Source organism: Asparagus officinalis, chromosome 3 (assembly GCF_001876935.1).
Source record: "Asparagus officinalis chromosome 3, Aspof.V1, whole genome shotgun sequence".
In the NCBI taxonomy this organism is placed as follows: domain Eukaryota; kingdom Viridiplantae; phylum Streptophyta; class Magnoliopsida; order Asparagales; family Asparagaceae; genus Asparagus; species Asparagus officinalis.
The window spans coordinates 103,458,585-103,481,932 of NC_033796.1; the positions used below are offsets into that span (position 1 = coordinate 103,458,585).

At 36.8% G+C, this 23,348-nt stretch overlaps 1 protein-coding gene across 3 annotated transcripts in view; it reads right to left on the reverse strand.

Annotated features, from left to right (window-relative positions):
- Window positions 5,839-23,348, reverse strand: part of LOC109835516 (DEAD-box ATP-dependent RNA helicase 29-like) — a 29,838-nt gene continuing 12,328 nt past the window's right edge. For all 3 annotated transcript variants that reach the window (XM_020403487.1, XM_020403488.1, XM_020403489.1), the window contains 6 exons: window positions 14,392-14,468; window positions 14,121-14,173; window positions 12,912-12,993; window positions 12,760-12,816; window positions 11,194-11,323; window positions 5,839-6,482 (listed from right to left, as the gene is read on the reverse strand). In XM_020403487.1, the coding sequence (XP_020259076.1) occupies window positions 6,253-6,482; window positions 11,194-11,323; window positions 12,760-12,816; window positions 12,912-12,993; window positions 14,121-14,173; window positions 14,392-14,468 (629 nt within the window). In that variant the 3' untranslated portion in view covers window positions 5,839-6,252. The remainder of the gene's footprint in view (window positions 6,483-11,193; window positions 11,324-12,759; window positions 12,817-12,911; window positions 12,994-14,120; window positions 14,174-14,391; window positions 14,469-23,348) is intronic.

Genomic DNA, 23,348 nt, shown 5'->3' on the forward strand with positions numbered 1-23,348 from the left:
GCTAACAACAAACCTACGTTAAATAAGGAGGGTCATTCTCTTCTCCCCTGTTGTAAACATTAATCGTTAGTTTGTAATAAGCCACTCTTATAAATACAAACGACTCCTCGAGCGGGAAGGTCAATTTTTACACCCAGCAAAAAATGGTGACCACAGTGGGAGAAACCATTTCTTCAACCGAAATAGTGGTGGGGCAATTCAACGAAGTTATGGAGGGAACGACAATCGAGTCCCTTATGATTGAGTTCAACCAAGCTAAGTTTAAGGAGTACCTATCTTCTTCCTCCTCTAGCGGTAAGGCCTTTTGTCGATACCACAAAGTTGTGCATGTGGCCCAGCCTTAAGAGGCTGAGGCAGCCATGCCCGAGAGCTCTACCTGAGCAACAGAAGGGGGTTCTATCTCCCCCAAGCCAATCAAGGCCGAGCCAAAGGCCAAGAATGCAAGCTAACGGGCTGCTAGTTGGGTTGCCAAGCAGTCCACGTAGTCCCCCGTCGAGGAGACAGCTATTCGTATCGGCGCGGACCACACCTTCATTGTCAACATGAATGCTCCTATCTCCAAGAGAGCCTAACGACGGCGACGACAAGGTCTCGCCCGCCAAGAAGCACAAACCTTCACTTTCTATGATGGCCTGAATTACCAATCAAGAGAACCCACCTACTTAGTCGGTCTTCGTTCTGGTAGCAAGGTTCCCAAAATTGGCGAACTTGGTGTTCCAAGCGAGCCTTATATTTCTGGCGAGCTCCACTCCAATAACAAGGTTCCCTAAATTAGAGAACTTGGTGTTCGAGGCGAGTCTGATATTTCAGGTGAGCCCCACTCTAACAGCAAAGTTCCCTATTTAGATGAGCTTAGCAAGACATGTGATTCCCCCAAATCAGGAGGGCTTCGCTCTTCAAAATTCAAATCATCTTCTCAGATCAGGCGAGATGCCTAACTTAGGCGAGCTCTATGATTCAGGCGAACTACGCGCTCAAGCAGACGAGCTTTGCACGTCAAGCGAGCTTTGCCCCACAGGAAAAAGCCGCCATACAGGCGAGCCCTATCGGCCTTGCCTGCAAGCATACCTTGGCCGAAAAGGTAAGGCAAAGACCAGTCAAGCAATCGTACCTCGCCCGAATGAACAAGTAGCTGGAGCTCACCAGACGGCTGAAGCTCGCCAGCACACAAGACCTCGCCAGTCAAGGCGAGGTCACCTGAACTCAACACTTGGGGAATTTTCCAAGAGCTTTCACTTGAACTCTTTTCAACCTGTTGCACTTAATCGCACGACTGGTCCTTCGAACACCTGAGGTTATCATCATCAACCCACAGGGGATCTCATGGACCATCTGACTTTCAAGAACACTATTCACGAGGCCAATCCTTAGTGCCACTGTAAGAGGCTCATCAAAGCATTTCTTGTTGATTGCTAATATACCAAGGCACCAAAACCTTCAATGTTCTAAAGGCTTTCTCAGCAGCCTCTGGAGTCAATACTCCCTCATCGGAGATGCAATCGCCAGAGAGGATAGACTACCGATGATTTGGAATTACCGACTGCTACTGTCAACATGGCAGGGAAAGGAAAAGCTAGATATTCAGAGTCGTCAGACCCTGAGTACGCCCCGGGATTCTGATGCCCTCTGTTAGAGATGAGGGTGTGTACCAACGCACTCATCTTCAAACGGGGGTGGCTATCCCGTTCGATTATGCCTATTTGTTGCCCATCTACGACAACAAGGACGAGGTGTGCTCAGCGGCAGCAACATCTCAAACCTCAAGCTCCGCCAACGGCAAGCACGCAAGGGTGCACATGGCGGAAGCTTCCGATGACTTTGTTAAAAGGTTCGGGAAGCAGCAGGCAACCATCAGCTCTCTAAAGGAGATGATGGAGCAACTTCTCAACGAGAAGAAGAAGAAGGAGAGGAATTCACGGAATCGACGACGATTCTCAAGGAACAAAGAGTGAGAGCTTACTCCTCCTCACACCATGGAGGAATAAGATAATCACGAGCCACACTCGGATTATTCCAACAAATCCTCAGGAAGACACTCACATTCTGGCAGCACTCCCCGAGACAGGAGGCTCGACGAGTTCCATAGTTAGCTCAATACCCTAAAGCTCTAGAAGAACATGAACAAGCTAGGGGTGGTTTGACCGTATCCAGTCGAATGGGACACGGTCGCCTACCCGACAAAGTTCAAACTAATGAGTCTAGTCCAGTTTGATGGAAAGGACTCCCCCCTCACAGCACATCTACTACTTCATATCCCAAACATGATTTCTCACAGGGAATGATGCTATCCTAACCCGACTGTTCATTGGTACCATGAGGGGGGTATCCTTTGAGTGGTTTCGCAAGCTGGAACTGAGCTATATCACAACATGGGCCTACATGGAGAATCTCTTCTTGGCCCATTTCTTCAATGACAACACGAAAGTGTCGATGGCCACCCTGCTCGCTAACAAGCAAAAGAAGATAGAATCGGTCAATGATTTCGTGAAGAGATTCAAGAATCGGTCATTACAATGCCAGGATCAAGTCTCTTTAGGCACCCTGGTTGAGATGTGTCACAACAACCTCTCAATCGACATTCTGTCCAGAGTCGGCGTAGTGGAAACCCGGACCTGGAAAGAATTTGTTCGCCAAGGCGAGCAAGTTGAAAACATGATCAAGTGACTGGAAGTCGAAGAGCCTCAATCCAAGAATAGAGCTTCGGAACTGTAATACCCCAACCCTTGAGAGGGTGATGTGATTAGTATTGATAGATTTGATTAGAATACTCATTCCACCAAGATGCATCTTCTTTTCGGGAACCTAACTCTTAGAAACTCCAAAGTTAAGCGTGCTTGGCCTGGAGAAATTCTAGGATGGGTGACCCCCTAGGAAGTTTTCCAGGGAGCGCGTGAGTGAGGACAAAACGTGCTGAAAAGACATGTGGTGGTTTGTGAGGCCAGTCCATCAGATCTAATAGCGTACCGACTCCGGAATTCCGGGGCGGGGCGTTACAAATGGTATCAGAGCAAAGCCAACCCGAATTGTGAGAGCTAAGTGCTATGCGGCGCAAAGTGTAACGTCGAGAGGGCGTGAGCCACCTCTTGAGGCCGTAGGAGCCACCTCTAGAATCTCACACGGATGGTACGGTCTTGGATGATATGATTTGGCGCAACGAGGACGTTGCGAGTTTAAGTGGGGGAGTTTGTAATACCCTAACCCTTGAGAGGGTGATGTGATTAGTATTGATAAATTTGATTAGAATACTCATTCCACCAAGATGCATCTTCTTTTCGGGAACCTAACTCTTAGAAACTCCAAAGTTAAGCGTGCTTGGCCTGGAGAAATTCTAGGATGGGTGACCCCCTGGGAAGTTTTCCAGGGAGCGCGTGAGTGAGGACAAAACGTGCTGAAAAGACATGTGGTGGCTTGTGAGGCTAGTCCATCAGATCTAATAGCGTACCGACTCCGGAATTCCGGGGCGGGGCGTTACAAGAACCAAACACCTCTCGGAACACTCGATCAAAGGGGAAAGAGATCATGACTATAGATGCTAATCTAGTCTCCAAGATGGCTCCTCGTCAGAGGACCAAGCCGTATGAACAGCGCCCTCTGAGGCACTATGACTTCAATGAAGACTTGGTAGTTCCTACATTCGACACTCTCCTCCAAAGCAACAGAATCAAGCTTCTAGAGATCATGAAGCCTGAGAACGTGAACAAGATTGATGACCCCAGCTACTGTGCCTTCCACAGATTTGTTGGTCATCATACCTCCAAGTGCTATGTCCTCAAAGACAAACTGTAAGCCCTCTACGAGGCCTGAGTCCTGACAAAGGAGAATGTCCAGAAGAAGGTGACGTCGAACATGATAACTCTCAAATTTGGGGCAGTCCTTTCTGAAGTTCGTGCACTAGCAGGTGTCATACCTATCCCCAAAGCGGTGCTGAGGATTACCAATGCCGATCCTCACAATCAGCAAGAAAAGAGTTTAGTGTCGCAGACTTTGCCATCATGGCAGGTGATGTAGGTTCACCCCGATCTCCTCGATGATGAGCAATAGACTTCCAAAAATCCTAAAGACAAGCATAAGCTTTGTAATGTTATTTCGGCAATCCCAGACGATGACAAGGTAGAGATAGCGGCCCTCACCGACTTCGACAACGAGGTAGACACACTATGTACTCCCTTCAAACTATCTGTTATTTTAAAAAGCCCCTTTTTTTTCTAACCCTATATGAGTTACCTTTAAAAAAAATTTAAAATTATACACAATTTTCAAAAATTTACAATTTAATTAAGGAAGATTTTGAAAAAAGACAAAACAATAATCTCCTTCATAACTAACCCCATTATTTCATAACTAACCTATTTCTGAAATACCATACGCTATTGTTTTTTCTGGAACTATTTATAATGCATATATTAATATTAATTCTTAAGGTGTTAAACAATTTATTTATTACACACAAGGGTGGTGTATATCACGCATGCATTGTGTGCAATAGAGTACGTATATGTATTTAAAAAAACTGAACACGGAGAAGTCATATGAGTTAGCTGCACATCTAAAAACACATTGCTCGTTATCCGGTACTTACATCAGCAAATTAGTTCACGATCACTATAAAGATTAGCATACATCAGCCAATTAGTTCACGATCATGTACTGAATCGTGATGGTACATCTTCATAGTTGTTAGAATCAATTTCTTTAAATGGTTTCTATTTTTGTTGTTTGGATGTCGAATAAAAGTGGGTAGTCCTTTTACTAAAAAAGATGATTTGATCCAAAGAATCAAAAAACAATTTCAGGCCAAAACTCTCCAAAATAGAATGGAAACCCGATATTTTTAGAATTTTTTAATCTACATTAGCAATTCACACGCGTAACATTTTATCAAGTACAAAACATTGGTTTTTCTCTCTCTCTCTCTCTCCTCATTGCAGATCTTTTCCGTTCTTTCTTCCTACTTCATCTCCACATCCTCTGACCTACTCTCTCACCAAAAAATTATGAAACGCCGATGCACGTGATAGGAAAAACATGTCCTTGCATACTTTTTTTTTTAATATGCCATGTTATTATTTCATCTCATTTATTAGTAGAATGTGCGTTTAACAATGGACATGTAAGGATTGAGGGTCAAATGATTTTCTAAGAAAAAATTATCCGTTTACCTAAATTTTCTGATATAGTAATAGAAATTGTGGAATAGACATTTGTAAAGAATCTTGGCTTTTTTTAATATGCGTATGGTTACTTATGTTAATAAATCGTCTCTTTCCCCTATCTTTTATAAACTAAAATATAATGGATATAAGGATCCAATCTTATTATAATGGCTTTTAATAATTTAAAACATGCTTGGAGAAAAAAAAAGAGAAAAGAAAAAGGAAATAATAAAATACTCCTGAAAAAATTACAATTTTGCCCTTGAAATTGCAAGGGCAACGAGAAAATTTCATTAATTCCTACAATTTACTTGAAATTTTATACAATAATATAGATCTTTAAAAGCATTACAATATAAGAACTGTTTCTTTTTCAAAATACAGTGGTGTGTTCTCTGTCGCATTTATTTGATTCGTTCGAAATAAACAACCAAAAGATGTTTGATCCTTCTCTTTGTTTGAAAAACAGTAGTTTATCTTCTAATTGTTAGTTATTTAAAGCAATGTTAACATTGGACTTGAAAGAAAAATCAGCAAGTGATGTTTGATAAATTTAAAAAATAAATCAAAGCCATTCACTATAGGGTTGTGAAGATTCAAATCCAATAACAATATATCCAACCAAACCCTTAAGCTCTAAAGAAAATATTAGTAGTGGAACACATCTTGCTCTGCTTCCTCTGTATGATTTTCATTGAAAGCCCTCCAATATCCATAAAAATAATGAAGTTAAACGTAAAGATGCCAGAAAAATTACATATCATCTAAAAACTCACTGGAGACAATCACCAGTCACGCATACTGGGGGAAGAACACACACTTACACTTGCATCAACAAATTAGCTCAAGACCACCGCAAAAATTAGCATCAAACACCGATGCACATCATAAATAATGATGGAACATCTCCATAGTAAAATATACCAAAATTAATAAAACAAGAAAAATACAAGACAACAGACATTCAACACAAGAAAAAATACAACAATTTGCGGGAAGCATAGAGGAGCAAAATTTTCCTCATCCCTTCCTGAAGATTTTTATGCAATTAAGAACTTTTTGTGCGGCTCAAAAACCTTCCAAGGGATGCATAAATTCTTCATTGTTTCCTCTTCCCCTTCCCCTTTTGGGAATTTCCTTTTTTCCCCAATTTTTTGCCCTTTGAGGGTTTGCTCTTCATGCGAGCCACCCGATTAGCCTTTTGTTGTCTCTCTTTTCGCACTTGCTCAGGGTCTCTAATCTCGGATGGCACATTGGCATTTGGCACTGAACGACGATTCTTTCCTCCCTTGAACTGCCATTTGTTTCCTCCTCTTGCTTGGTGACCGCCTGTTTGGAATAGAGGTTTGTTAAATTAAGTTTTATTAGACACAATATAATAAGCTAATTAACGGAGGATACAATGGAGGAGAACTAGAGGTAGACCTATGAGAACTTGATTGAGAATAGTTAAGGGATATGATAATGATTTAACTTAGGGGAAGAGATAGTCATATTAAATTCCTCATTAAAATATAATGTTCAAGGCAGTAGAGACATGAAAACATCAGGTTCAGTTTGCAAATGACACTGACTATAGCATATAGAAACGAAACTAAGATTAAGCCTAACCAATGTATTAAATATCGGCTTTGACATGCTTCCGCAATGATGTTGATGAAAATATATTGTTTTCTGTTTTTTAGGGTTTTCTTTTCCAATACATCGGATATATCAACCGCTATATCTATGCGTAAATAATGTCGATTAGGGTGTTTTTTGAGTTTGGGTCTTTTTGATTGTTTGGGTTCCCAAACCTGATCCGAACCCACTAAGACATAAAAATAAAACACCCGATCCCTAATCCAAATACCTAAATCTCATCATCTCTCCATCCTCTGCTCTTGAGAACCCGACTCACTGTCGAATGTGTCTCTCTCTCTCTCTCTGCCCCCTTCCCCCCTCCCTCCCTCCCTCCCGTGGTCCTCTCAGTTCTCTCCTCCACAGCTTCACCCTAGGTGAAAGCTCTCCCTCCCCTCCCTCTCTCTCCCCCTCCCTCCATGGTCACCTCTGCCTTTCGAAGCTCTCTCTCGAAGTGGTCCCTCAAAACCCTAATCAATGGTATGTCATATGGGTCTATCTCTCTCCCTTCATTTCTTTTCAGTCTCTCTCTCTCTCTCCTCTCTTTTCAGTCTCTCCCTTCTCTCTTTTTTTCCAAACCCTAATTTTTCTGAACTCTCTATTTTAGGGTTTTTTTCATCAAAAAGTCATGGTAGAAGAAGGTGAAGAAAGTGGTAAAGTCTCTAATGGTGAGGGTAAGTTGAACACATGGACTAATTGTATTTAATTTTGAGAAATTATTTTTTGTATTTAATTAAATATTTGGACTGAGATTGAATAAAAGGACTAAGTTCATTTTAAAGAATTTGTGGACTGTGTTTAATTTGAGCTACATGTTTGTTGAATGTGATTTTTAAATTTAATTTTGTTGAATGTGATATGCATTAATGGACTGAAATTTGTGGATATTGTAGATTGAAATTTTTGTTGAATTTGTGGACTGAAATTCAATTATGGAGTCAAATTTAAAGTTCTTAAACTAAGATTAAGATTGAAATTGAAATATGTATTAATCGGCTATGAAACTTATGACATTATAGTTGTTTTCTCCCTCAAATTGGATTGTTTGTTTGTATTGTTATCTCATTGGTATAGTTTGCTTATCTAAAAGACTAAAATCCATGTTTGTTGAATGTTAAAATGATAGTAAGAAAATGCGTCTGAAGGTCAAGGATCTAGTGCTCCTCCAAAAAAGGTGGTAAAAATCTTTGTTGGCAATATGAAGAAAAGGTTGGTGTGGTGTAAGTTATGCTTGCAAGCTTTTAGTGGGGGCATAAGCCTATTCAAAGCTCATATGGCGGGAAAAAGAGGAAATTGTAAGCCGTCTGACAAGGTTCATGAGGATGTGAAGAATAAAATTTGTGCAATGTTAGATGAGGCAGATAAAAAAAGATGAAAATGATGCTAGATTGAATGTTATTGAGTGATGTGCATGTGGGGGAGGAGAAAAATGAGGAGAATCCATCACAAAGAAGCTCATCCTCTTCATTCAAGACAAAAAGGCCAATGGACTCTTTTGCGTGTCGCCCTCCCGAGAAGACCGCCGCTTTACTACCATAGGGGAAACAACTAATTACCATAGGGGAAACAACTAATGATAAATTCAAAGCTTAGGGATGATGCGAATAAGTATATAGGGAAATGGTTCTATGAAGTCGGCATCGCCTTCAACACCGTAACACTTCCCTCCTTCCAACAAATGATGTATGCTATTGGACAATTTGGAGCACGTGTGCAAGCTCCATCGGCATATGAGTTAAGAGAGTCTATTTTGCAAAGAGAGGTGAATGAAACAAAAGTGATCGGTGAAAACTTCAAAAAGAATTGTGTGGTCACTAGGTCTCTACATTGACCGAGGCTTGGAGCAATCGAAAGCGGAGGAGCATAATGAACATAGCCGTGCATTCCTATAGAGGGACATTATTTTTTAACTTCACAAGACACATCGGCCGATAAACATGATGGTAACTACATACTTCAGTTTGCGGAGAAAGCAATCGTTGAGTTAGGGCCGAAAAAATGTGATGCAAATTGTGATAGATGGAGCTTCAAATAATATGGTGACCGCCACTAGCTTGGAAAAGACGAGGCCGAATATCTTTTGGACAACATGTGCAGCACATTGTGTGAATTTGATGTTGAGTGACATAGCCAGAATCAAGCATATTTAGAGTGCAATTGTGATGGGAAGAACTGTATAAGTGTACATCTACAGTCATCCCATGTCCCTTTAATTGCTAAGAGAGTTCACATATAAGAAAATATTAATACCAGAGGCGACGAGATTTGCTATAGCATTTCTAAATCTACAGTTGATGAGGGAGAAGAAAAAGGAGATACAGCAGATGTTCATCTCTGACAAGTTGATAAACTGTAGTCTATCGTCAACGATACCGAGCAAAAAGGTATAAATATTTTAGTTTGATAGATATAAAGTATTCAGTTCCTTGTTATGGTAGGCTAGTAGGTTTTTTAGATCATTGCATTTTTTGCATATCTTTTTTGTAGGTTGCTGAAATTATTACAAGCAACAAGTTTTGAGACAATGTTGGTTTTTCCCTTCAATTGTTTATTGGTGAAGTTTTTGAGAGTGGATAGTGATAAAACCCCGTCTATGGGGTTTATTTATGGAGATATGTTGGTGGCCAAGGAAAAGTTAAAAAACGGCCCTCAACAATGAAAAGAATATCTTCCTATACAAAAGATGATTGATACAAGATGGGAGGATAAGCTTATGGAGCCTCTACATAAAACAGGATATTATCTCAATCCCTTCTTCTTTTATCCATCTTTTGCAGCAATTAAAAATGATGGAACCTTCATACAAAGTGTTGTTGAATGTATGCATAGATTCTATATGGAGGATGATGCCGCTTTTGACAGGACTAGAGCTTAACTCTCTGATTATCAACATAGAAAAGGATCGTTTGGGAGCTATGTTGCCGTGAACCAAGCTGAAAAGCCCACCCAATAGTAATACCGGTATGCTTGCATTTCCATTCAAATTATCCATCATAAACATCTATTATAAAATGCTAATTATTTTAAATTGTTTAAATTGACTAGTTACATGGTGGTATTTTTTTAGGAATGATACACCCGACCTTAGGAGGATAGCGATGAGAATTTGAAGTTTGACAACTACCTCTTCGGCTTGTGAGAGGAATTGGAGTATATTTGAGATGATAATAATAATCTCTTTAAGTTTTAATTGTGTTGGAGGCTTGAAGCACATTTGAGTCCAATTTTTTTCTTTGTGCTATAAATGTTTAAATTAGTAGATTCACATAAAGGAGAGGAATAGATTAAGTCATAAGAAATTGCATGACTTATTTTTTGTCAAATTCAATGCGAAGCTTCAAAACAAGCATTTTAAAAAGGATAGAGATCATCTACTTGCCACGATGACAAAGAAAAGGTCACGCATTGGGTGATCTCTCCAAATCAAGTTAGTGGAGAGAGTGATGATGAAGTGTTCCCCGGAGAACAATTAACTTGGACGCAAGCTGCGAAAGTATCGGGTGCTAATCAAAAGAGGAGAAAGAGTGGAAGAACAAAGACATACCAAAGCTAGAGAAAGTAAGGGATATCATCTTTAAGATCAAAGGAGCCGATCATAGATGAAGAGGACGAGTAGGAAACACCTTCGGAGTCCTCATATGGGTCGGAGGAGGCTTGCACGTTTATGGATGATATTTTGGCCATCGATCCCGAAAAAGATAAATTTTAGTCATATTTGCTTCTACTTCATTTTGGTTATGTTATTTTGGATTGATATAATGATAAACAATTATGAACAACTTGTGTAACTTCTAAAACTTAATTGGTTGCTTGCTTTGCTTTATTTCTTTATGGATATTGACAATCTTGAATATTAGATCCCAAGTTAACTTGTGAATTTTGTGATTGCACCTCAATTATAATATTGATTCTTTATTACTTGCATCATTTGCTTGTTTGGTATTCTATTTTGAGTCTTTGACTAACATTATTTTCTTATTTTGAATGTTTTGCACTTGGGAAGTTTTATCATGCGATCGAGAAGCAAACTTCTACAAACGGTTAGTCATCCTAAGCATATTACATATATCATTATTCATGAATTATAATGCAATTTCTTGTGTTTAAGATACACTAGATATGTTTAGATTACATATTACAATGTTATGCTATATATGATCATCATCCGATATGACAACCCGATATTTTTTACATATCCCCGATATATCCCTGATTTCCACAATCTTATATCAATTTTGGCCGTCCGATTGTTCCGATATATCCGATATTTAATATTTTGAGCCTAACACAGGAAAACAACTAAGAAAACAATTGATAAAGTATACACATTCAGTTGTTTATCTTGACATACTCATATATATATGTGTATGATAACCGAATAGAACTTGACCAGAAGCATAGAAAAAGAAGATAACATCACCTGCACGAGAAGTTCCCTCGTCAGAAACATTCTTCCCTTCAAGTGAAATCTGTCTATGAGAACGTTCCTTCCACTTCTTGTATATGCCTGTTTTACCAGCCTTTACTTTTGCGCCACTTTCTGTCTTGATCTATGAGTCATAAGAATCAACAATGGTACATATTAGCTGCTATCATGGTCATAAAAAAGAAACAAACAAGTAGATATATAAAAGGGTATATTAGATGGAATTTATTTTTGAGGGATAAATTTGAGTTATTCTAATCATTGAAGCTCTTATTATATTTACTTTACAAAGAATATATCAGATTCTTGAAGTGTCATTTTGCTAGATAGACAAGGGAGTCACTAATATCCACATAAACTAAGTCAAAATTTGATAATTGGCAATACGAATTGCAGGCTCAAGACCATGTCCTTATAGCCTCCTTATAGCCCATGAACAACATAGTCACTTTAGGTTAACATATGACTACGTAGCTGAAAAGATAAGTGGGAATCAAATGCATGATAACTGATAAGAATAGATTAACTGATGCAGATCAAATTATAACAGAATACAGCTAAAACACCTTTTTTGGAATTAATACTAAAAGTACAATTAAAAATATCTTAGGAATTGTCTATTAGTCAGAGTTTGCATGGGGTTAGGACAATATTTGAATTATCTCTAGAAATGATATTATAATTTTTTTCCTTTATTCAGGAATTATTAGGAATCCTATTATTTTATGTTTACCAAAATTCAAGCTAAGAGGAGTTTCAATTGCCTCACTCTGTTTAAATTACAAACAAGGTAATTCATGTACTTGTTTTTCAGTTTTTTTTTTATTTTTTAAGAATAAAAGACTGAAAATTGATTATTGATATTGATATTGTTTGGAAGAAAAGGATTTATTCCCCATTGTGTTTCAACTCGTTGTTTTTTCCAGGTCTCTAAAACATTCTGCATTTCAGTACCAAAGACTAATCAGATTTCAGTGTCAACAATGTCCAAATCCAAAATTCAGAAGTCAGATTACTCCTAAGTCCTAACCATTATTTTATCTAATTCAAATTAGATGTGTGATGTGTTTCCATAATTAAAAGGGAAAAAGTTGCAATATGATTTTGGCAACCTAACTTCTTGACTCAAGCAGTTAAGCATCTTTATATTTTCTCTTTTTATCATTTCTACCATCCACATATCTTAAGTTGCCAAGTTTGGTTTCCACTACAAAATGAGCTAAAGCTAGCTCAGTTTAATCTATTATTTGAAATTTATTTCTCCATTTTTCCAGTGCATCTACACCCAAGTAGAAAAACAAAGGAGGGAAAATGTTGCATCCCATACTAGTGATAGCGTGCTACTAAATGAAGTCAAACATCCTTCACTAAAATATTAAATATTAATAGTGAAATATTAATAGTGATGTTGAAAATATACCTTTCCTGCAGCTGTGACAAAAATATTAAATATTAATAGTGAAATATTAATAGTGATGTTGAAAATATACCTTTCCTGCAGCTGTGACATGATCCCCATTATTCAGCTTAATGTAATTAATAGTGATGTTGAAAATATACCTTTCCTGCAGCTGTGACATGATCCCCATTATTCAGCTTAATGTACTTTTTGCCTTTCTGTAAAAAAAAGTTAATAGTTCCTATTAAAAAAATTTATAATAAGGCATACAATAAACCATCTATGATTCTATATCTTTTGAAATATAGCATACCTTATCCCAATGATACCTCGATTTTTGCTTTTGCAAACCAGAACTATCATCAGCAACGAGGTCAAGAACTGCAGCATCCAATCTGAAAATTAAATTGCTTTTGCAAACCAGAACTATCATCAGCAACGAGGTCAAGAACTGCAGCATCCAATCTGAAAATTAAAGAATAAAAATTTATATGAACTTAGGATATAATCAAATAAGTTATTTACATCAACATGAGTGGTCATAACAATAGTCATAAGAGTCGAGATTTGTCCGCACCATAAAAATAGTTTCAACCAACATTTTACACATAAATGAAAATAGGTTTATAGTTTTTACTTTCAATTGTTTAAGCCATAATGGTTAGTAAACAGAAACGAGAGTACCTTCAAGGTTATGGATCAAATAGATAAACAGACATCAAAAGAAAAGTAATTATGGAAGATGGAAAAGGATAATGGGTCATCTAATGAGTAGATAATTGCAAGTTCGGAATAATTGGATTAAAATCAGTAAGCATTTTTCTAGAATTTTACCTTCCATGGGGCTTTCAAGACCTCGGATACTTTCCCTCCATGAGTGATTGTCAAACAGTACAACCCAAAACAAAAACCTTTGTACTGGAGAAATAAAATGACGGGATCACAGAATGAGAAGACCAGAAAGGCTTGATGCCCTTACTACCAGAGATTTAAGGACTCTCAAGTCTCAATCTAAAAAAGATATACACCTCCAAATATATCATTATGCTAATTAAATACTGAGGACACAGGAACAGGCCCAAAGTAAACGCCATATAATATCTTTTATAGTAGGATCTAGTCCACCGGTAAGAGCTATGACTTAGTAAATCAGCGATCATGAAGGTTCAGAACTTCTTAATATTATATGCTTCATTATCAAGCATTCAAACCACATATTGCAACATATTACATTCTCTTGACTTATCCATTCATTTTAGAAACTGCAACTGTGTTCTTACCAAGAAATGCAGGTAAATAACTTCTAACATGCACCGTAGTCATTCCTCTTTTATTATTTTATGATGATCTGCTGATACTACACTACACCAGAATCTGCTCTCTTTTGCAATTGTCTAGCTAATAGTAAGAAATTGCTTAATAACAATTTAACAAAAGAAGAATCTGAATGTCAGTAATGTTTACCTGTTTGATGATAAAATCATAATAATAAGAGAAAGATTAAACAGGAGTAACAAGATACCTGTTTGATTCAAAACCTTCATTGCCCTTAACTGATAACCCTGCCTCCAAATGCTAGAATTCCAACAAGAAAGTTCAGTTAGTCATATCTTGAAGTCATAGTTTCAAATACAACCAAACAAAAAGAAAGTTGGCCAACATCTAAGTAACAAAATCAATGGAACAGTGTATCTATGAGGCCAGTCTACTTATGCCTAATGCTTGTTTTAAATGTGTAACGTGACAATGTGGCCTTTTGCAGTAAGATTGACCACTAAATATAGACCACATACTTGATTTGTTGGGATGGAACTTATATAGTACTCCTCATCCTTAAAACTCTGTATCTTTCTCTTTAGACCGCAAATTTCTGCAATAAATTCAACAAGCAAATTAATCAAAGAATAACTTTTACACAGTTGACAGTACAGCTACATAGTCAAAATCAAACATAGACATTATGATGACTATGTACTTGTTGAATATGCTGGATGAACAAATTGGAAAGAAGAATTAACACAATTCTCCAAAACACAGCTTGATTGGTTAGCTACAACCGAGATCCTGAATTGACTAACTTTGAAAAACAAAGCATGCCAAATTTGATAATCGTCAGCAGCCAAAAAGAACTGAAGAGGGAAAAAATCAACAAAGACAACTTCATAAATTCACGCAAGTGTTGATCAAGAATGACATTTTGATGATAAAGCATAATTTCATGTAGTCTAGCAGTCATACCAGCCCCTTTTCAAGCATCTTTTTTCCCTAGTTAAAACAACAATTACTTGCTAAATGAATAATCATATCAACAACAATGTTAGGGCAATCATTTCAATGGATGTATAGTGTTTCCAGAATAATTCAAGCTTAGGTAATGATGAGTCATGCATTTCGGCCTTAGAATGCTAGAAGCTACTTGGTGACTAAATAGCCCATTAAGCCATGCCATCATGATATCACCAATGCACTAACATCGCTGTGCAATAATGACAACAAAGAAGCCTGATACTTTGGAGGCTGCAACAATGTTTTCATGACACCTCCAAATTTCAGGTTCATGATGTATCACATACTCGGGCATTAGTACAAGTTAGCACAGCTTATGACACTTTAATGGTGCATTAAGGCATTAAGGCATGATGATAGCATTCCACAATGACGTCAGTGGTTTAACATGGACACTCTTGATTGTATAAAATAAATGCCTAAATCGACTCTGCAAATTATCAACCAACTGTTTAATCCAGTGCATATGCACAACCGCAAAAAACTCATGCATATACAGACACAATTTATGAACATATATAGTCATTTCTTGTGTTATGTTGTGGAGGATCCAGTGACCAAAATATTTAGTAGACATGTGGACTCTCACACACATGTTACAAAATATTTAGTAGACACGTGGACTCTCATACCCATGTTACATGCCTGAGTAATGTCTTGGCTTCATGAATCCCTTTTCCCATAGTATGTAGGACATTTCCTCCCAGAATACTTTTCCCTTTTGCACCATTCGGCTCTTTAATGTATTTCCTCATGAATGTTTCCTGCATAACTCAAGGTACGTCCTGTGTCCTGATCCTCATAAGGTTTTCCACCACAGCAAGATCAATCCGCTTCCGTGATGCATCCACTATCACACATTACACAAATCCAACTCATATATTAATTTCAGTCTTCTTACCCTAGATTTAACATGCATCCTGCAAAGGGCTTAATAAACATGTTGGGCCGAAACCTGATAGAAAAAAAGTTTTGAGTGAAACAAACCATTAAAGTGGTAGCAGATGCCACTAAAGTAAGGAATTCCGAGTAAAGACCTCACAGTCGGGTCTATGTTTTTCCCTCTTCCTCTGGTTCTCATCTTCTGCATATGGAATCTTCAATTTGATAAAGTTGCTATAAATGACCTGTCATATTACTTCCGCACTAACTAGAAACTTGTTGTCTACGTAGTCACCAACAATTTAACATCCCCAGCATGCATTTAATACTATGCTACTTTTTTCTCTCTAAATATGCCAATTATTTTCCTATGTTTCTCAAGTCGGTAGCACTTGATTTTCAGAGCTGCTGGTCAACTTCCCAACATTTTGGGACATAAGGACATTGATGTTCTTCCTGCCAGCTCATATGATTTTCTTCGGTCATTGTAATGCAATTGCACAGTATGGGAGGAGGGAGGGAGAGGGAGGGAGGGAGAGAGGTTGGGGGGGCGTGGAGACTACAGGGAAGAGAAGGACCAAGGAAAAAGGGGGAAAACTGAAGAAAAGAGAGAGAGATTTCGTCCAGAAAAAGAAAGAAGAGATATGCTTGCAATTGGTAGATCTACATTGTTTCCCGTCCAGCTAATCATCATCATGCACTTCTGTGTTAATTCAGGCATAACCCTGGCATGCCAAGTGTATCACATGGTATGCTGCATAGCCTCCGAAATGGGACATAGACATAGTAATATGCTAATATAAAGATTTGCAAAACCTGGAGGAGAACAAAACTAGGATGTGGATACATCAGGCAACTCTGTGTCTCTTATGTGGATATGCATGTGTAGAACAAGACTACAAATAAGATATAACTTCAAAATTCATAACATCAAAACATAAAAACCCAAAATCCCAAATCATATAAAACAAGAACACTAAACACCATAACCACAATGTAAAATTAACATCCAAAGCACATGCAAAAACTTATTTAGTAACACCAATATGCATTCGCAATAGAGAACATGTTTGTTGCATGTCCACCAAGTATCATGCACATTGTTGTTGTTATTGTTGTTGTTGAATATGATGAGAAAGAAACAGGGGCCTTCAATGTTTGTTGGACTGTTGGTGCAACATTGATGACATGGCATCAAGGTTTTAAATGTCGGCCGTCATGTCCGGCCTTCAATGTGTGTTGGTGCAACATTGATCACATGACAGTATGGCACACAATCATGTATTAACACGGGTTAGTGAATTTCCTCATGCTTCCTCATACCTCAGGCAATCATCATGGATCGCCTCAACAAAAAATTCAAGTGCATAATAAAAGGCTTATTTTCACATTGGTACCACAAAGTTTACCGATTTTTTAACTTTGATACCCCAAAACGGTTTTTTTACAATTAGATATCCAAAGTATCTATCCCATTTAATATCCCTGTCAAGAATTCACTTCATTTTTCTGTTAAAATTATACCATGTGTTTTTAAGTCAATTACGCCCCTATGATTTAAGATAATTCCTCCTACCCCATTCTATAATATAATTGCACAAAGTATATAACCAGGATAAGAACTCATCATGCTAAAAAACGATACTCACAAATTTATAAGGAGGAAATTGTTAGCCTTCTTGTTTTGATGATGATTTAACAAACAATTTACGACTAATATTGTTTTTAGTATTTTGTTTTGTGTTGTTTAGTATACACAGAAAAAGGAGCTACAATGATATTGAAACCTATGCAAATCAAGTCAACCAATCAAATTCAAGTTTCAGAAAATTCAATCTTGATATACTTAGAATAGGTTTATATATAATGTGTGCTAATTCTGTAAGCTCAAATTTACACACGCATACATGTTTTGGTTTTGTATATAGTTATATATATACATATATGTTTTGATTTAGCTATATAGATATGAAACAATATATATCTTCATTTTCACATTTATGAGTTACATATTCTATTGAATTTGCAAAATATAATATTTATGGATAAATATTATGTTTATGGATTGAAGACTTATTCACACTATTTTTATATCTTGTATAAGTCTATAAATCCATTCTAAAGTGTTTCAAAGCTTTGTTTAAGTCATTTTGTCAAAATCATGTGTTTCGATATTTCGCATTTTAACCGATTTTGCAGAATAATGAGATTTCACAAATGGGAAGCGCTATTTGAAAACCAGTTTTTGTAACATGTTCATTTTCATGTTTACAATCATTCCCTAAAGTTTTACATTTTTCAGAATTTATTTGCTATTTTTTAAGGCAATTTAAAAATCAGCATTTCTGTTTTAAAACTGTGTATGTCATATATCTGTCCGCGGTCGACTGGAGTGGTCGCGGCGGTCGACCGTGAATTGTCCAGAGACTTTCTCTATTTTTCAGCCTTTCGCGGTCGACCGACCTTGGACTGCGGTCGACCGCCAAGTTAGTGTTGCACAGTAACAGCTAGTTTCCAGCTTTGATTATTTTAATGTTTTTAAGTGTTTTTTGTTGGATTCTTGGGTTGGTTTCTTTAAGCCTATAAATACCCTTTTGCATTAACTATTTCCAACCACCCAAGAGAGTTTTAAACAAGTTTTAAAAGAGTTTAAAAGTTTGATTTAGTTTATTTTAAGTTCAGAGTTTGGTTTTCACAAAGAAGAGATTACATCTTTGGTTGAGGAATTCATCCTCAATATCTCATCATCCACTCTTTGTGTTTATAGAGAAGTTCCCTAACTCATTACCTAGCATTTTTATTCTTGAATTTCATATCTATTTTATTGCTAGTTCTTTTTGAGTTAGATTTTATTTATACTCATTTATCACACACACCCCCCTATTAAGCTTTTAGGATTACATACACTATATTGTGGGTTGTGGTGAGTGATATTGTGAGAGTGAGCTTCATTATGTTCTCATTCATAATTAGAGAACAAATCTTGTAATTGAGCCTTATTGTGAGAGTATCACTTTGTAATACACATTTACACCGAGAGTTGTGTGTGGTGAGGACGTAGTCGATACCAAGAGGTGTGGCGTCGGTTGTAAACCCTAATGAGAGGTAGTAAAGTCGCGCACTTGAGGGAGACGATACGTGAGGACCAACACTTGAGGTTGTAGTTTGTGTATGTACATTGTGAGTGGCTTGTAGAGTTTTTCAGTGAACTAGAAAATCGAATGTGTAGAGAAGTTCCGATTTCCAAACCGGGTGTGTCTTGATAGTGGATTCTCCCCGGGAGTGGGGAGCGTAGACGTAGGACGAAAGGTCCGAACTCCGTGATCATATTATTATGTTTGAGTTTGCTTTGTGTATATTTATTTTGGGCTTGTATTTTACATTCTTGCTCATAACTCACTCATATACCTTTTGCAAGAATTTATTAATCAAGAAAGTTTTTAATTGGCTTAAAATCGGAATTAGATTAGCATTGATCCTATTCATCCCCTTTCTAGGATCTAACAATTGGTATCAGAGCTTGGTACTCTTTGATTTGAGGTTTAACCACCTTGAGTTAAAGATCCATTATTCTTTTTATTATTGATAATCTTGTTTTGATGTTATTTATATATTGCTTACACATATTTATATCATGGACATGCACGGTGCACCTAGTATTGGTTATGCTATTAATATTGCTCCTAGAATTGAAAATTTTCCTTATGCACAATGGTGTGTTAGATTTAAACTTTTTGCTAGATCTAAAAATATTGATATTTGAAAAATTATTGATTATGCCTATATTGTACCCACTACGGAGAAATCCAAATGGAGTAATAATGATAATGAATTATTTGCCATGAACAAGTTCTTGTTAGAATCTTTAATTGATGCATTTGGCTTATCTTTTGCTAACAAACTTGATTCTTTTGATAGTGCTTACACATTGTGAAAATTAATAGAAGCACATCAACGGGATTTGGAGGCAATCCGACAAGACTTAGAGGATTCAGCTTCAAGTTCTAAAGGAGCAACATCTTCATGTATACGACCACTAAGCGATAGCCCTAGTGAGGTATGCGAGTCCGATAATAATGATGATTTTACTTTTGATGAACTCACACATGAATATGAAAAACAATTGCATGACCATAAGAAACTAAAGCATAATTTTAAAGAATTAAAAAGCAAGCATGTTCAATTAAAATCCGTTCATGAATCCCTTGTATCTAAGTTTGATCTCATTGCAAATGAAAATGTTAATCTTAAAGAATGCAATGAAAAATTAAGATTGGATATTGCAAGTTTGACTCATGATAAAAATAATGCCATGCTTGGAATAGAGACAAGTAAAAATAAATTAGATACTCATGTTTGCTCTACTTCTTGTGACAATGCACATATTTCAAATGATGAGTTGAATTATATGAAGAAACGCATATCAACCTTAGATTCAACACTAAACACTTGCATTGCCAATAACAAAAAGTTTATGGACTTGTATGCAAAGTCCCACAAAATTATTTCCAAAAAACCTATTCACTATGCACACAAGTATAACAAAATTTACAAGTGTACCATTTGCGGTTAAAAAGGTCATATTGCTAAATTTTGTTATGATACACAAAAATCCACCATGCTTAAAAATATTGATCATTATGCATCCCATCAAGCTACTTCATCTCATACACATGCATATGCACATATTGCATATCATAAACATGCTCATGTGTATAACTATAAGTGTGATTTTTGTGATCGTTTTGGTCATTTGACCAAATTTTGTTTTGACTTGAAGAAAGTTTCTCGTTTATAAAATAATTTCAAAGATAAAACTATTTTTGCAAATGATTTTCGTACACAACCAATTGGTCAACACAAATCTTTTCAACATTTTCATTGCACATATTGCAATCGTAAAGATCACTTACATGAATTTTGTTTTGACCGCATTCGTGCATCATATACGTCCAAATGGGTTCATAACCCAAGGACTTTGAGCTTTAATGATAGGAGTCATGTCCCTAGACTCTTCGGTGTCAAGAGTAATTGGGTACCAAAACATGGTTGATTCTTTAAGAACAATTTTTTTAATTTTTAAACTTTTTTATGTTCAAAGATGAATATTATTTGAGATTTTTGCAAATAATTTTTAAAATCTTTAAAAGAAATTATTTTAAAATATATATATACATTTTATATTGTTGATAAATCAAAATGATTTTTGGATTTTCAAAACCATAGTTCTTGTTTTTGATTCATTTTTGATGTGAACGATGTGTTTGTGCTTTATGAGAGCATTGTAAAACGCTCTTTTGATGATATTTATGTATTTGTGCTTATGGATCATCAATTAATGCTTTATAATATATTCTTTATGTGGTTTGATCAAATTTGTCCAAGAAACATTTTATTTATTGATCAAACGTCTTTTTTTAATCATACTTTGTTTTGAGTTTATATATGAGAGGTTTATTTTTTGAACAACGCCCCGGATATAATAATTCTTTGTTTCAAATTATGTTTATCGGGCATTCATATAGGTTAAAACAAGTTTTTTTATTTTTGTCGAAAATGAGTATATTGATCTTTTATGTATTTATCCAAAGCATACTAATCTTTGATCTTTATGGATAAAACTTATAAATGTTTCGATAAATTTTCTTTGTGATCATGTATATAGGAAAGATGTGCCCATTATCTACATTGATATAAAATATTCTTTTTAGTGGACATCTTTGCCTAACCTCTTTGCTTAGAGATTTTTTTCCTGTGATTTGAGCATGTTTGTCACTTAAATCATGTATTTGCTCAATCATTTTATCTTTTATTAAAATAATATTTTATGCTTTTCCATGAACTTCATTTAAACAATATTTTATATTTTGGTATCATTTATTGGCATTCATGGATTCACGAAATTTCCTTCGTGAACTAACTTTTTGTCTTTCATGAGTTTTCATATATGAAACTATATATTACTTTGTTTTTATGTATTGAGACATCATTCTCATAATATTGTATTTATCTATCATAAATCATAATTTATGGTTTGATAACTTATGAATTTCCTTTTGGATTTATTGATTCTTGATTTTTGTTTTAAAAAAACTTTGATTTTTATTTTTGGGATTTTTGTGTTTTTTTTTTTTTTTGATATATATCCCATAGATATATATATCTATGGTTAAGACTCTTGTGACTCTTTTCTTAAATATACATATATGTGGTCACTTGGTCTTCTTAATGTGAGTTGTGTTTAGAGTATTCTATATCCATGCTTATACTCATATTTATTTGTCATGCTTATCATTACATATTTTCTATATGGCTTTTTGATAGGGGGAGAATTCCACATATCCTTCTATTTTTGTTTATACTCACTTGTGTTTTTTGTTAGGAGAGCTTTCGCTCTCTTCTTTATCATATTATTTAGGAAAAAATGTATCCAGGCCCCAAAAGCGAAAACTTCATGTGACGAGGTTCCTCATAGTTTTTCCCATATGGATCAGCCCCTTGAAGTGTGACACTTTGTACTGCAGTCCCTTTTTAGCAATTATTACATACCAGCTAAGCTAAAATCCCCAAATTATCATTATCCTATCTCCTCAATCCCTCAAACCAGCTCTCTCTCTCCTCTCTCTCTCAAGCCACATTCCTATCCGTGACTACGCCCCTCACGACGACGTCGGGCTCTCATCTCCCCTCTCTCATCTCCTCTCTCCTCTCTCTCTCAAGCCTCATTCCTGCCCGCGACTACGCCCTTCACGATGACGTCGGGCTCCAGATCCGCGCCCTAGCTCGCGAGTTAGGCCCTCGAGTGCCCAACCACTTCCCCTCCTCTCCTCCGTCCTGCCTCGTCGCCGTTGCTCCCCGTCTCGCCCTTGACTACGCCGTAGTTCTCCACTGTTGCTAACTGCCTTGCCCTCGAGTTCGCCATCAACGTTATCGGGATGCCATCAACCCAGATGCTTGCCAAGAAAAAGCTACAGGTCTTCAACAACTTAGACTAACATATATCGCATCACATGTCGATCGTGCCCATCATCAACTTTCACGACAACAAATGTTTTTTTTGGCTTTTTCAATATTCAGGAGAACAAAGTGATGTTGATTCTGATGGTAATTAATCAAAACATTATTTAAGCTTGCATCTAAACCTTTGAATTCCTCTTTTTTGGACTTGGGCTCGTGGGCAATGAATTGGTTGGAATAGATTCTCCATTTGATTGCGTTTATTTGACAATGAATTGGTCGGAGTAGATTCTCCATGCTAGAATTAACATAGTGCGGGCTAGAACTAGCATGGTACGAGCTAGAACTAAGAAGGTGCGGGTTAGAACTAACTTGAGGGCCCAAAAACCTAGAACTAAGATGAATTAGAGCTAGAACTAGCTAGAACTAACATAGTACGGGCTAGAATATGATGCGATATATATTAGTCTAAGTTGTTGAAGACCTGTAGCTTTTTCTTGACAAGCATCCGGATTGATGGCATCCCGACAACGTTGATGGCGAACTTGAGGGCAAGTCAGTTAGCGACAGTGGCGAACTTCGGCGTAGTCAAGGGCGAGGCGGGGAGCGGCGGCAAGGAAAGAGG